Source organism: Setaria viridis, chromosome 1 (assembly GCF_005286985.2).
Source record: "Setaria viridis chromosome 1, Setaria_viridis_v4.0, whole genome shotgun sequence".
In the NCBI taxonomy this organism is placed as follows: Eukaryota; Viridiplantae; Streptophyta; class Magnoliopsida; order Poales; family Poaceae; genus Setaria; species Setaria viridis.
Window position 1 is genome coordinate 7,398,968 of NC_048263.2, and position 15,942 is coordinate 7,414,909.

The 15,942-nt window shown below is 46.3% G+C and overlaps 1 protein-coding gene, 1 non-coding gene and 1 pseudogene across 2 annotated transcripts; 2 read left to right on the forward strand and 1 right to left on the reverse strand.

Moving 5' to 3' along the window:
• The first annotated feature begins 36 nt into the window (after positions 1–36).
• LOC117848348 (flowering time control protein FY) lies at positions 37–6,402 on the forward strand. The gene is made up of 18 exons (XM_034729714.2): positions 37–441; positions 814–905; positions 1,099–1,167; positions 1,530–1,634; positions 1,899–1,994; positions 2,074–2,156; positions 2,253–2,324; positions 2,407–2,504; positions 2,804–2,863; positions 2,933–2,993; positions 3,069–3,156; positions 3,376–3,439; positions 3,628–3,706; positions 3,798–3,887; positions 4,107–4,195; positions 4,444–4,892; positions 5,619–5,879; positions 6,024–6,402. Exons 1-18 carry the CDS (start codon positions 249–251, stop codon positions 6,087–6,089), a joined length of 2,115 nt encoding a protein of 704 aa, XP_034585605.1. The 5' UTR covers positions 37–248; the 3' UTR covers positions 6,090–6,402.
• LOC140221532 (CSC1-like protein At3g54510) lies at positions 6,400–8,773 on the reverse strand (annotated as a pseudogene).
• A 34-nt stretch (positions 8,774–8,807) lies between these two features.
• LOC117853475 (uncharacterized) lies at positions 8,808–12,740 on the forward strand. Its single transcript, XR_011897326.1, has 3 exons — positions 8,808–8,929; positions 9,026–9,260; positions 12,657–12,740. It is a non-coding gene; the product is annotated as an uncharacterized protein (transcript).
• The last annotated feature ends 3,202 nt before the right edge of the window (positions 12,741–15,942 follow it).

A 15,942-nucleotide genomic window follows, 5' to 3' on the forward strand; every position in this document is an offset into this window, starting at 1 on the left:
TGCAGCGAGCAGCACCACCGGAGGCCGACACCAGGAGCCGAAATACGGGTCAGATCGGCTCGAGTTGTTGGTGGACCTCGGGCACGTAGGCTCGCTCGATCTCGGCTCATGACAGCCGAACCCATCGTCTCACTGCGCTCCCTCCCACGGCGCGCCGCCGAGCCCAGAGCCCGACCACTTTCCCGCCGCACGGATCCAAAACCCTAACTCCGCCTCGGCGCCTCTCCCCTCCCGGCGAGACGGCGGAGATGATGCAGCAGCAACAGCAGCAGCTGCCACCTCCGCCGCAGCACCAGCCGCCCCAGGGCGGCGGCGGCGGGGAGTTCTACCGCGGACCGCCGATGCGGCAGCTATCGGCGGCGTCCTCCACCAACCTCACCCCTGAGTACCCGGCGCACCCGGGTCCCCCGCAGCAGCAGCAGCATCAGCCGCCATACGACGGTAATAGCTAAACACCATACTCGGTGGTAGCCGCTGTTCCACTTTAGGGATCAGAGCAGTGCAGTTAGATCTAGATTAGATTGCAGGTATTGCGTTACCGTTAGTTTGTATTAGGCCAGTCTCAATGGGGGATTTCATATGAGTTTCATTAGCATTAAATTCTATGCCACATTGCAAATTTTGCTGACTTGACAGAGTCATTACGAAGAGAGAGTAGGGAGAGTTTCATCAAATGAGAGAGGAGTTTCATCTGTGTGAGCGGACTGCTACAAAGAAACATACCGGGAGTTTCTTGTGATTTGCTGTAGACTCCTCGGCCCTCATTATCATATCATAATTGCAGAAATAACAATGTAATTTTTGACTCTGCAGCTTATGGTGACAATTTTGGTGCTAAAAGGATGCGGAAGCCTGTCCAGCGACGAACAGTGGACTACACAAGCAGTGTTGTCCGTTATGTTCAAGTAATATGGACTTTACTTTGGTGATTCACAATATAAAACGATTATTTAGAAGTGCTTCGAATTTTGATACTTTATGGTTTATGTTTCTTTGTTTGTTTTTATATCTTGTTCTGAATTTGCAATGCTTATCATTTGGTACCCGCAGCTTTCTTCCCACCAAAAGTGCTGATTTCCACTATGTGCATGTATGCAGGCTCGCATGTGGCAGCGGGACGCGAGGGACAGATTCACATTACAGCCAACTCCTGCTGCTGTCCTAGATGTACTTGCCCTGACTTACAATTATATATTCAAAAGATGGATTGATAGTTGCGCTAGAAATACTGATTGGTTTAAGCTTTAGAAGATAGTAGCTATGCTGTGATAAATACCTTTATGTGTATGAAGCCATGAGCAATAGAGTCCATTTGAAATTCAGTGTTAAATATTTATCTAGCATACAATAGATACAATGTTACTTTGCACCGTATAATACTATAGGTTCAATAATGAAGTTCATATGAGTGATCATCGTGCTCTAGGTTGCGCAAAAATCCAATTAGTTCTAACTAATCAAAGATCTTTGTATAATTTGATAACTATTTCTTGTTATATATAATATTCTGAGAACTGTTACGGTTGCAGATGTTACCATCTGTTGCTTATCCGGATAATCCTTCCACAAGTTATGCTGCCAAATTTGTGCATTCTTCAATCAATAAGAACCGGTGCTCTATCAATCGTGTCTTGGTAAGTTTTGGGATACCCATTTTACTGCTTTCCCAATAGTCCAGATTGAACATTTCTCTGTTAAATAATTTCTTAGATGCCTTGCTGTTGGTTATACTTACATAAATGATAAATCTTGTCAAGAAACTGTATTTTTCTTATTAATTTTGACTATTTTAATGTGTTGACTCGTCAATTATGTGGCATAATCATCACTTCAATAAACATTCGGTTTTCTTATTTTCATCCACTTGGAGTATAATACAAATTTATTTGTGGATAAAGTGGACCCCTACAGGCCGTCGGCTTATCACTGGATCACAAAGTGGTGAATTTACGCTATGGAATGGACAATCTTTTAATTTTGAAATGATACTTCAGGTATTCCACATTACTTACTGTTGGACTTACTAATATGTTGGTACTTTTAGCTTACCTTTTGGAGAAACCTGTCAATTAGGCTCATGATCAACCTGTGAGATCAATGGTTTGGAGTCACAATGAAAACTGGATGGTTACGGGTGATGATGGTGGCGCAATCAAGTATGCCACCCTTTGTTTTTGTACCTTCCAAGAAATTGCCATTTTGAACTTTACATCGTTTAATCCATTAGCTGAATGGTTTGAATTCTTTTGCAGGTATTGGCAAAGTAACATGAACAATGTCAAAGTGAATAAAACAGCTCACAGAGAATCAGTTCGTGGTTTAAGGTGATGGTTATCTAATGCACTTCTTTTAGTTTGCTATACCAAGTTCATGTTCATTGTGTGCTGAAACGTGTCCTTCAAACAGCTTTTCTAGAACAGACTTGAAGTTCTGCTCCTGCTCCGATGACAGAACTGTTAAGGTTTGGGACTTTGCAAGATGCCAAGAGGAAAAATCATTGACTGGTAATGTTGCCAAGCTTTTCTTACAAATGTTAATATGATTTTTTTAAAGAACAGGAGGGGTGTGCCCCTACTTATTAAGATGTATAAATAAAAATGGAGTTTACACGAAAAGAAGAAAAAGAAAGGAATAATAACAGCAAAAACTACATAAAGGAACCTAGCCAATTGCTGATCAAGGGGAAGTAGAAAAAATTACAATTCTCAATCTGATTGCCAGTTGACCATGTGAAGTTATTGTGTGATATTACTTTGTTTGCTTTTTTCATCAAATAACCTGAATTTCCCTTCAACTCAGCCAGGCCACGGTTGGGATGTTAAAACTGTCGATTGGCATCCTACAAAGTCTTTATTGGTTTCAGGTTAGTGTATGCTTGTGCTTGTTTAATGAGTTCATTTGTGCAGCGCTCATTCAATTCTGTGCTCCATAGGTGGTAAAGACTATCTTGTGAAACTCTGGGATGCAAAAAGTGGGAGAGAGCTAAACTCATTGTCCGTATTCTTTTCACTTGCTTATTTTGTTTTTTTTCTTGAAGTTCTGTGTTACAATATGGTATATATCTGCAGCCATGGTCATAAAAACATTGTGCATTGTGTAAAGTGGAATCAGAATGGGAACTGGGTACTGACTGCCTCAAAGGATCAGATTATCAAGGTCTGTGGTTTGTGCTTTTGTACCTTGTTCTGTTTTTTCATTTCTTCTTCAAAGCACATTTGTAAGATGGTAGCATATGCTTTTGTACGCAACATTCTAGCACTAGCTACGTAGATGGTTACAATCCATCCTGGTAATCAATAACTTCTTTTATGATGGCAGTAAATTTATACTTTTCCATACAGTTGTTCACTCTTTATGGCTAATTCATTCATGCAGCTGTATGATATAAGATCCATGAAAGAGCTTGAGTCCTTCCGTGGGCACACCAAGGATGTTACTGGTTAGATTGCTGTTACAATATTAAAATTCTTATGTTCCTTCATTTGTTTTAAGATTTACTCACTGCAAGCACACATTCTATGGATGTTAGAATAGCGGCTTAAATTTTTTTAGGAAAATATTGTGCCCACTCTTGTTTGCCAAGGTTGTATTGAATGGGTCGGTCACTCAATTCCTTCAATTTTACAGCGTTGGCATGGCATCCATTTCATGAAGAATATTTTGTTAGCGGGAGCTTTGATGGAGCAATATTTCATTGGTTGGTCGGGTAAGATACCTGTAGCGTCACTGAAACAATAATCTTGGTTAGCCCAGGAATGTCTCATTTTGATGAACAAGCTATTTCATTTGTTTGGCAGCCATGAAGCTCCACAGATCGAAATAAACAATGCACATGACAATAGTGTGTGGGATCTTGCCTGGCATCCTGTAGGCTATCTACTTTGCAGGTACTTGGCCGTTTACTTTCAAAGTTGGCAATTAACACTCTTTCTGATATGTTGCTTGCTTTGTTCTGTCTTGCATATAGTTATTTAGTAGATTGTACTGTTATGCAACATAAATCTGGTTCTTGAATACAATCTCTTGTGCATTGTGTGGCCTTATTTACCTTTTGCTTTAGCTGCATGTGAACTCATTAAAAAATGTTTACTATTTTTTTTTGGCAGTGGGGGCAATGATCATGCTACAAAGTTCTGGTGTAGAAACAGGCCTGGTGATATTACCCGTGATAGATACAACAGTGGCCAGACACAAGGTTGAATTTAGTTTGTTTTATCTCCTTTATCCTGTTTTGGTCATAAAACTTTAACATAATGCTCTTGCACTTTGCACATGCGCGCGTGCACACACATACCTCCCAAGTTCCAATGTCACTGTTTAGTTAGATAAAGAATTATGGTCATCTATGACTTGCTTCATGAAGGTGTTTAATGGTGTTTTATGCTGGCTTGTGATCTTTTGTTTCAGTGAAATTCTTAATGCGAAAATTATCACCTTTTTCAGGTTATGTTGACCAACATCCTGCTTTTGGTGCTCGTGCTATGGGTGGATTCCAGATGCCTGAACCTCCAACACCTGGACCGTTTGCTCCTGGATTGTCACGTAATGAAGGCACAATCCCTGGCATTGGGGTTGCAATGACCTTGGATGGATCTGATCAAGGAGAGCAGAGACCATCTATTCCAGGTCTTCCACCTGGGCAACCCCCTCTGCCACCCGGTCCTCATCCATCACAACTTCTTGGGCAGCAGCAACAATACCAACAGATGCCTCAGCAGCAACATTCCCAGTTTCGGCCGCCACCTCCAAATATGCCCCAATTGCAGCCACCAGCTCACATGCTTTCACATTCGCAAGGATCTCGTCCGACACTTCCCCAGCTTCCACCGATGGGCGGACCATCAATGCCATCACCAGTGAATCCACCACTTCCACCAATGCCTCACCCAACGGTACTGTTTACTCTTCACTAATACCTTTATGAGTTAGACATAATTGTTTACTTAACATAACGTAACATATTCTGTTTCTATTTATCTTATCTGCTAGTGAAAGACCAAATGCTCATATGCAAACTATTGCAAGTTTGCATTTCAAATGAACCCCGTTAGACCTTCTAAATAATTTGCATATCTGCTATATTTAGAGATGAAGTATGAATACATCTGAGTTTGAGATGAAGCATGAATACATTTGAAAACATTGTATCATCAAGGCAGAGTTATTTGCTGCAAGGATTTCAGAACCATGATCAAAATCACCAGCAGATCAATTCCATGGCATCCTCCTGGTTCTGGAAATGCCCTTTTTTCCGTCTCTTGCAAAAGATTGATTTCGCCCTTCTAGTTTTGGTTATCTGGTTCACTTCCTACATGTCTAATAAATAACGAATAATACTGCATTACCTTGCATCCTTTTTTTAAGAAACAAAAAGAACAGTAAGGACTGGTTTGGCCGAAAATGCAGTAACTGGTTACTGTATGAAGTTTTCTAAACCCTGTTTACTGTACACTATCTTCCATAACACTGCTTTGCCGCATGATTCTATGTTCTTGTGAATTCACCAGTCAATTCGGTGCTGCATCAAAGCTCAAAGGAAACAGATTAAATTATATTTGTATCCTTTGTGCTCCTTGGTAAATTACTGACAGTGAATTTAACAATTCTAATGTTTCTAGGCAATGCAAGGTTCACAGAACCAGATGATGCCCCAAATGCCACAGCACATGATGGGCCTAAATCAGATGCATCCTGGTTCTGTTCCTCCTGGCAATGTACCTCCAATGGGTGGGTTCCCAAGTGCGATGGGAAACATCCAAGGAGCATCAGGTTCATCTGGCATACAAAATTTTCCTATGGGTGGCATCTACAACCGACCTCAGGGACAAATGGCTCCACAAGGACAAATGACATCCATTCCAGGTCTAAGCTCTTACCAGGTAAGACTCTGTTGCCTCTTGATTTTGTCATACCTAGAGCTACTAGGCCTAGTCATCTGTATTATTAAACATTTCTGCATTATTTAGCTATGTTGCTGTAAGTTGGTTATATTAAGTGACGCATGGCGTTGCTGATTCTTGCAGGGAATGGGCAATGTTGGCCTTACACAACCCCCACCACCACCACAGCACCCACCACCTCGTGGTTGAACACCACAGTGACCTGGAGCAAAACGACTTTGATACTGAGCCTAGAGTTTCCCGTGATACCTGAATTTGTAACATCTTGCTATCTAGACCCTCCTGCAAATTCAAACGAATTTTGCCCAGGTAGCTAGGATTTTTGCTATCTCGTGCCGTGATTTACAGCTTAGGAGGCCTTCCGCTCAGTTCACGCAAGGGCCGTGCTGCAGTGGACATGTTGGCCTAATGACCTGTCTGGTGTCTCATATTTATACTGTAGTTTGTATTTTGTGATTACTTGTCGGCTGCTTAAATGTAGAACAAAGAGAAAGTTCTGTCATGTGGTTTTGAGAAACATGAACTGTCCTTGTTCCAGGTATCGACGGATGCGTACCTAACCGTTTACGTTGTTGGTACTTAGGCCAGATGCAAACTCGTGGCCAGTTTAATTTTTTGTTATATTACAGCAGTATATCAGTTGGATTGCCATTTCTTCTTCTGAACTGTTGTTCGTCGGACGCATCCACGGTGAGATTAGTTGTAACAAAAGGAAGAACAATGGAAGATATAGATCTTGTGAGCTGAATAAAGTAAAAAAAACTACCTGGTTGGTGTACACTGCATAACCGAGCAGAAAGTAAAATCAAAAGGATCGGAAGCAGAAGGGCTGCAATTACAGCGTAAGACTACAATCAATATTGCAAGGGAGACGATGGGCACAACTCTGTAGTAAGGGAAGCCATAAAGATATGGCTCCTTGCCATGTCCAAGTGAATGCGCCTTTAAGAATTGCCATGTTAACAAACCGAACTGAAGAACCTCCAAAGAAAACCCTGACATGACGTTGGTCAAAATGTATGTGATGAAGAAATCCAACTGCAATGTAAACAAGTTGACATAATGTAAAATGCTTCTCGTGTTCCGAAGTTTACACAAAATGATTCTGGTGGAAAAGCTTTACAAGCAATAGCACATGTTTTTTGCATTACCTGTGCAGAAACAGCACTAGCAAGACGGCTAGGGATGTCCTTTGGGTGCGTGAAAGATTCTCCTAGCTGATCGAGTACAGAACCTGACAGAATGCTAAGGAAGAAAACATTTCCAAGCAAGAAGTAGAACACCATGTTACAGGCTTTAATTTCCTTTTGGTTGTTGGCAATACAGCCTTCAGATGATGCCGTACCAAGCACCGCAAAGGGAACCAAGTATATGAAGCCATTTAAGATCATGCCTGGAAGATACCCAGTCACAACAGAATTCAAACCTGGTCTGCAAGATAACAGAAAATCACCTGCGGCAACATTGTGATAACCATAAGTGCCAACTGAATCATAATACTAATTCGAAGTTTCTGACACGTACATAAGCTGCACGGCTCTCGCTAGTGGAAACCACCTTTTAATCTTATCAAATCGCACCATCCCTGCACAGCTGTCACAGGGATGGTAAAGAACACTGTTAGCATAAATGCAGCAACGAAGCATGTGTTTGGTTTTGGAACAACGTGAGTTGGGTTGGAGCCGATCCCCTTTTGTGGGTTGGGGTCAACCCATCTCGTGTTTGGATGAGAGGGATGGGTTGGACCTAGTTTTTTGTTTGATTGGAGGAATTGAGAAGGTTGGGATGGATAACATTTTAACACCGTTAGCAACGGGTCCCACCTGTCAGCTGCGGGGCCCACATATCATCCTCACCCACCTTACCTTCTTCCTTTGGCCACCCTCCCTCTCCCCCGCGCCGCTGCCCCTCTGCACGTGCGGCCGCCGCTCCTCCCTCCCCCGCGCCGCCGCTCCCTCCCCCCACGCCGACCGCCACCCCTCTCCCCGCGCCGCTCCCTCCCTGCGCCGGCCGCTGCTCCCCTTGCCGCGTCCTCCTCCGATCATCCCCGTGATGCAGGGCGGAGGGCGGTGGGAGGAGGCGGGGCTAGCGGGAGGGCGGAGGGGCTGGCGGGAGGAGGCAGGGCCGACGGGAGGGTGGAGGGGCGAGCAGAGGGCGTCGGGCAAGCGGCGGTGTCGACTGAGGCAGACGCGGGGGCGGGGAGGCACGCGCACGGGAGAGCACGGTGTCCGTGCGAGTCGAATGCGTCCGCCCAAAACGAGCGGACGCACTCGACCCGCATCTACGGGGAATATTCCCTATGGAGGACGAATCCAACCCACTCCATTTCCATCCAAACGTGGGACGATGGGGGTCAAACCTGTTCCGACCCACATCGACCCGGTAACAAACACACCCGAAGACTCCGAGTTTGTACATCGCCATGCGCCGAAATGGAATGGCCAAATTTTTCCATATCGTATCATTCGGTTCAGGAGCATAAGTTGTAACCAATGAAAGTGGATTGCCAAGTAGTTGCATCTCCGCAGCATGGACAGCACCCAACCGGGATTTGAATGTGACAAAAGCTACAGGTACCTCCTACAGTTGAAACTAACATTAAACTTTATCTGGAAATAGCTATTTCTGTTCCCTGTTGGGCTACACAAACGATTAAGGGATACCCTTCACACAAGTGAGTTACCTTTTGTTTAAGCATATTTTCACATTGGAGGAGGCGGATAGCCTGTAGTACATCTTTCAGTTTTTGTTCTAACTTTGACAGAGAATGGATCCACAGGCAGAACCAGTTTCATAAGGTATACTCTAGAGTTTAATGGGGCACAGTTGTTAATTCTAATTATTCTTCTGCAGTTTTCGTTGATAGCAGGCATGATTAAAAATCTTTTGCTTCCAATTTTACTCTAGATGGGCTATAGGGATGGTATAACAAAAGGGCAGAAGGACTCTGCCCAGGAGGGTTTTCATGTTGGGTTTAGGCAATCTGTAAACGTTGGCTACAAGTGGGGCCTTGTTCGTGGGGTTACCAGGTATACCTTGCTAAGGATAGGCTTCTTGTACTGCATTCTGTTCTAACGTTCCTTCTGATTTTCACTTTTTTTGTTTGTTTGTTATCCGTCAAGCAGTGCCCTAGCTAGCCTTCCCGACAGCTTGAAGGAAAAACTTGTGCCAGATGCCCAGTGTCGAAGGAAACTTCTGGATGTGCAGAGCTCTGTGCAAGAAATATCAGCAGATGATGCACTTCAGATGTTCCATGAAAGCATTTGTCAGAGTAGTCATCCTTCAGAGAAATCACATGTAACATCAACTGCAGATGGAACTAATGAATCGAATAGGATCAAAAGTCTATTGAGGGATATGGTACCCCATGGGTCACCACCGATCAGGATACTAGCCGATCCTAACCAGTAAACCCGCCTAACCAGAGCATACGGGCTAAGGATATGAAGATACTTGGAGTACACATCAAGGAGGTCGGGCGATTCAAATCAGCCCGGATATTTCGGGGTACGTACTGTAATCCGACTCAAGTCACCTTCCATGTAACAAGTGAGTAGATTAGATTTAAACCGACTTGTAACCCTAGGTCGTCAACCTATATAAGATGGTCAAGGGGGTCTCCTGAGGGCATTCAATCCAATCTGTAAACTGCGCACCAGCGCAAAGCAATACAAATCACTAACATACAGGACGTAGGGTATTACTCTCCGGAAGCCCGAACCTGTCTAAACCCTTGTATTCTTATGATCACCTTCGATTTCTTAGTTTCGCAATCCTCCCTACCTACAAATCAACCACTGGGTAACCCCCGGTGGACTGCCGGGCTACTAAATTCAATAGTTGGCGCACCAGGTAGGGGTGATTGTGAGATCCTCACTGGTGAACTCAATGGCATCTCGTCTCGGTATCATCTTCGCAGGAATGACATCCGTCAGAGTTCTTGGTGCAAGTCGACATGGCATCTATCCATGCGTCACCAACATCTTCGTCACTACGTAAGTTAAATTCAAAGTGGAGTCTGAAACGATCAGAACTCTCGGTACAAGTTCTGGGACCATCCCAGCCAACAGTTCGACGCGGATACGGAGCTGATACGATCCCTGATGATCGTATCGAGTTCGGAAAAGAATAAATTTTAGCCAGTACGGCTGCGATTCGGAGTCCATCAAGGATGTGCAGTATCCGCTCCTAGCTGCCTATTCCCGTTGCGTGCTCATCCAGTATAGAAAGCAAAGCTCCAAGCTCCGCACGTGCATTGAGACGGGAAGCAGGCGTTCAGCTGTTGCGGTTCTGCACTTATGCTGCTGCAAATCAAAATCTCGGAGTACCGAGCTACGCGCACAACAAAGAAGCTACCAAGGCACTTCAAGATCTTCGCTTGACGCACACAAGAGATGTATGCAAGCACAGCTATGACGGTCGTCCGGCTGCATCGACTTGCCGACGACTACTTCGACTACTCGTCTTGACTAGAAACTAGTCGGGACACTTCATCGACAAGACACTCCATCGACAAGACACTCCATCGACAACTAGTCGGAATCAACTCCGGCTAGTTGGCTTCATCAACAAACCATCGCGGCTCCATCGACGACCGCCACAGCTTCATCGACAATCATCCACGAATCAAGCTAAGTCCTATTTTCAATTAAGTATTTTATGGCTTCCGTATACCTACATGCGTTTCGGCTCCTCCATATCTCTATGACTTTCGCCAACCACCTTGGTCGCACCCTGACTGTTTATACAGCTTGGTTCGTCCACTACACGAGCGGTCGGGGGCTACACCCCACGGGTGCCCAGCTCATGCTAGTGCTTTTTCGCACAGTTCCGACTGCTTTGCGATCTCCTTCATGTCTTGTATGTCTTCTCTTAACGGTTGCTAAAGTAATCGGGTAGTACACACCTTAATCTGTGAAATATTGACTCATCCTACGCGTCTCCTGTATGCGAGCATTGGGTCAGTCCCATCGCTATAGCCTGAGATAAGCCATCCTCTCCGTGAGCAATGGTCAGCAGGGCTAGGTGCTTAAACGTAACATGCTAACTACCCGGGGAAATTACTCGACCTACAAGAGCAGGATATGCAAGAATTTACTTCTACAACAAATCAAACCTCCGAATTATTCAATCATTAAATATTCTACATTATGCTATATACGTTTGCATTGTCTTTTTACAACTCAGAAATTACTCGACGAGCTTCCGTGGCTCGGCCGGCTCCCAGGCTCGGGGGTTGGGCACCGCGGACGACTCAGCGTGCCTCCTGTCGCCTGGCTGACCTCTTTGGCTCGGGGTGGGAGGTGACTCAACGTACTTCCACGACTCGTCCGGCTCCCAAGCTCGGGGGCTGGGCGCCGCGGACAACTCGGTGTGCCTCACATCGCCCGGCCGACCTCTTTAGCTCGGGACAGGAGGCAACTCGACGTGCTTCCGTGACTCGTCCGGCTCCCAGGCTCGGGGGTTGGACGCCACAGACGACTCGACGTGCCTCTCGTCACTCGGCTGACCTCTTTGGCTCGGGGTGGGAGGTGACTCGATGTGCTTCCGCGACTTGTCTGGTTCCCAGGCTCGGAGGCTGGGCACCACGGATGACTCGGCATGCCTCCCGTCGCCCGGTCGACCTCTTTGGCTCGGGGCGGGAGGCGACTCGGCATGCCTCTACCAGTCCTCGCGCTCACGCTCGGGGGCTGGACGCCTATTTCAGGTCGGCATGTCTCCATAGCTCCGCCAGTCCTCGCGCTCACGCTCGGAGGCTAGACACCTATTTCAGGTTGGCATGCCTCCGTGGTTCTGCCAGTCCTCGTACTTGAGGGCTAGGCGCGTACTTCAGGTCGGCGTGCCTCTGCGGCTCCGCCAACTCTCGTCCTCAAGGGCTGGGTGCCTAGCTCTAGTCGGCATGCTTCCGTGGCTTCGCCTATTCTTGCGCTCGGGTACTAGGACCTGCTTCTGGGATCAATTTTTTCTTTCTTTTTGACCATTGGATCGATTATAGTAATCGCTTCAATGCTCGGGGGATACTCCAATGGAGTGCGTCTTGCGACGCCCTCCATGTCCTTCGCTTCGACCTACTGGATGCCCAACATGCAACAACTTGGCACTCGACTTCGCTCTTCGCGTATGGCTCTACGTTCGCTCAAATTTTCTTTTTTATTAACATCGAGTAGCCTTTCCATCACTATGACGCCATCGCAGCTTCAGCCGACCACATTCCAAGCTTCGCTATGGTGACCTCAAGTTCCTGTTTACCTACACATCGCTCGAGGCCTTGAGGGATATGGGTACCCCATGGGTCCTCACCGACCAGGATACTGGCCAGTCCTGAAAAGTGGGCCCGCCCGACCAGAGCGTGCGGGCTAAGAACTTGAAGATACTTGAAGTACACGTCAAGGAGGCCGAGCGATTCAAATCATCCCAGATATTGCGGGATACATATTGTAATCTGACTCAGGTCACCTTCCATGTAACAACCGAGTATATTAGATTCAAACCGACTTGTAATCTTAGGTCGTCAGCCTATATAAGGCGGCCAAGGACGCCTCACGAGAGCATCCAATCCAATCTGTAAACCATGCACCCGCGCAAAGCAATACAAACCACCAGCATACAAGATGTAAGGTATTACTCTCCGTAGACCCGAACCTGTCTAAACCCTAGTGTTCTCGTGATCAGCTTCGAGTTTTGGTTTCGCAATTCTCCCTGCCTACAAATCAACCACTTGGATAACCTCCAGGTGGACTGCCGAGCTACTAAATCCGATACCTGTCAAATGATCTGGTGTTGTTGTTGCATGAATGCCCGGATATTAAGGCAAGTGAAGAGTTGGCATGAGATTCATGAACAAGTTGGCCTGAAGTTGCAACCACTACGAGCCAACTAAGTCTGGCAGAATCGCCACTACAGAATTCCCAGATTACTGAATGCCTGCCAGGGCTATACGTGAATGCTATTCAGGGACCTAATTTCGGATGGAGCTGATACTCAGAAAGCTTGAACCTCAATATCTAGAACTCTAGAAGTTTTGAAAAGATATGTAGCTGTAAATCTTGAGATTTCATATCGCTCTTTTGCTGCATAATATAACAAGTATTGTAAATGTAACTCCAATAAGATATCGATTTTAATACAGTAGCAATGTTTTTTTCTTCTTGAATATTCATAACTACATCTTCCTGGTGATTGGTGAATTATAGAATCTGTGATAATGGTTAGCCTCAGTGCAGGAATCTTGGCAAAGGAATCTGTGATTGGTGAATTATAGAATCTGTGATAAAGGTGATGTTGATCCTTGCGAGGGATTTGGAACGGTTGGTTGGGGTTGCTTCCTTTGGATTCGGAGGACGGCGATGGTGGCGGGGTGGATCGACGCTTTTGGAATCGTCGAGGAGGGGTTTTTCATCGGATTTGGAGGGGGCGGAAATATGAATGCTCGTTGTATCTTCTGTGGGCAAGGATCCTGTGCACCCGGTTTTGTGGCTGCCTGCCTCTCTAGCTGTGCTTCGTAGTAATACTAGGAGTATTTATAGTTTTATATATATAGCTGTATATATGGAGTTACTATGATTATGGCTGCTAGGAGTAATTAAGAGCGGCGTTCTTTTGAGAATAATCTGTTTCATTTTGCTCCATTGTTGGCCCGATTCCTTGACCGAATTTCATCTTGTAAAGATCTCCGGGAACCCAATCTTGTCCGCCCCTATTCCTGACCGAACGGTTCAGAATGGACCTACCACCCTTGGGAGGCCTTCTTCACGAATAACCTATACCGAAAGGGGTCCTTTCGCAAACTTCCGCACCACCCGCCGGCGTGCTCCTGTCTCATGTGGTTGCAGCCTTGCCGCGCTCGCGAACTGGAACGATTGCAACCTGTTTGTTTCCCATACTACCATTCATGGCTTCACACGCACGCGTCTCACGTCACACATGACACACCAGCAAGGCACCTCCCTCCACCTGGTCAGTGTCGCCGCCGCCGCCTTGCTGCAGCGGACTGATCAAATAGTGTTTTTTTTTTTGGGAAAACGGGGGGAGAGAATCCCCACCTAATTGCATTTCATGGAGCTTCCTGTAAGCTCATGTTGGGGAAAATGACTCCGCATCATACCTCCTCCCTCATTTCAGGATTTTGCAGTTGGCTAACATAAGGGATTCATGGAGAAGTGTCATGTCCAATACTTGCAGGAACGAAAAGTTGGAGTGAAGTGATGACCTTATAGTCGCAATGGACAGTTGAGGCGACGCAATGGACGGTCGAGGCAACGAAAGGACTTCGGGTTTGAGACGGGCGCACGAGCTAGGGTGGAGCGGTGGCAGTGAAGTCGTTGGCTGATGGCGGGAACCCGCGAGGACAATCGTGGTTTCAGCAATCAGCGAAGTGGTGACTATAGCTTCAAGACACTAGCCCACACAATCCCAGTTGTAAAGCGATGAGTTGTAAAGTGTGTAGCAAAAGTGGTGTAATGTTACTGTAATACCCTCAAATATACTTCGCATAAAGTGATAAAGAAGGGCGAAGAGTTGTAAAGTGTAAAAATTACTACCCTATAAAATGGGACTAAGAGGAATGCAAAGGGGCAGGTTCTGGACGGAGGGAGAGCTCTGTTAAACTCTCCTAAAGTCATTCTCAATTTTTCATCCTTCTTGTTTCCTTCGTTTGGAAATTGGTTGGCCCCACTTCGAGAACTGTTTTCTGCTACAACAGTTCATAAAATCATAGTTTTCAACGGTTTTTACAAAGCATGTATGAACTAGAGTGCTACATATTGAAACTAGAGTGCACCAGGCTTCAGTAATCGCAGTCTGTGCTTCCAGAGCTGCCAAGCACATAGCAGTAGGTAGGTGGAGCAGTACGCCTCAAGGATGTTGTGAGGCCTTGTGACTTCCCAGAGCCGTTCAACATTGTCAGCGTCTCGTATTGTAGATCCGATTGCCGTCCAGAACTGTCTTGCAAAGGAGCAGTGTAGGATCAAGTGGTCAGGCGACTCCGCACCCATGTTGCAGATATCACAGCTTCCACTGAATCTTGTTTAGCACGAGCAGCCATCCGAAGAAGCGCACCCCGTGGTGGAGCATGGTTGAGCCAAACGAACTTGTAGAAGGGACACTGCTGTTCTTCTCTCACGCTCCAAGCAATAGCGTACACAGGTCCAGCTCGTAGCACACCATCTTTGCTGCTAGCGGGCACAGCCGTTGGTCGGGGTGCCAGAGAGCTCGGTGCCTTCCAGCACTTCTTGTAGCGCCGCCAGTTCAGCAGCAGCGGCTCTGGATAGACGGGGAACAAAGTGTGCTCTTAGTGGCGCAGCCAGCACGCTGGCCACTGATGCAGTGTTGTTGGAGGAGTGAGTGAACAGCGCCGGGAACACATACATAAGCTGCCCAGCTGGCAGCTAGTGGTCCATCCAGAAGGAGGTGCATTCACCATTGCCAACATCCGAGGTTGTGAGTGCTCTGTAGACTGGTAGAAGCGCAGCGCATTCAGATCATCCTAGTGGGAGCCTCTGATGTTACCATGCAGAGAGGCTAGGTTGACCTGATCATTGACCCATTTGGCCCATGATGAATCCCCCAGGTGGTGCAACTGGTGTAAGAATTTCAGCAATAAACATTGGTTGAGTGTTCTCAGATCTTTTACCCCGAGCCCTCCCCGCTCTTTAGGCACACAAACTCGCTCCCAGGCCACCAGACATTGAGCACGTACGTAGAACAATTGCATGCCTATCCATTTTCCTGGCATTTTTATTTTAAAACGTACGTAGAACTAGTGCTGCCCTTCAACTATATATGCTATATACCCTTCGTCTCGACTCTCGACCAGCCCCACCGCCGGTTCGGCGAACTCCGGCGATCTTTTTCAGTGCCGGCAGTCATGGAACTCCCGACAACCACTAACCGTAAACGGCGGCGCGATGAGCGGTGGCAGTGGATTCCAGTTGCGCGCACAACCTGGAACATTACTGGTAAATTCCGCCCTGCCTTGCTTGGACCGGTGCTTGCCGGCCGTGCCTTGGTCTCTGGAAGCTAAGTACTGAAGCTGAAAGCTCAT

Bases quoted from the DNA above. Each gene is read 5' to 3' on its own strand.
- LOC117848348 (XM_034729714.2), top strand. From the start codon at position 249: ATGATGCAGCAGCAACAGCAGCAGCTGCCACCTCCGCCGCAGCACCAG. The intron at 3,157-3,375 runs GTCTGTGGTTTG...TCATTCATGCAG, and splicing joins CAAAGGATCAGATTATCAAG to CTGTATGATATAAGATCCAT. The intron at 3,888-4,106 runs GTACTTGGCCGT...TTTTTTTGGCAG, and splicing joins GTAGGCTATCTACTTTGCAG to TGGGGGCAATGATCATGCTA.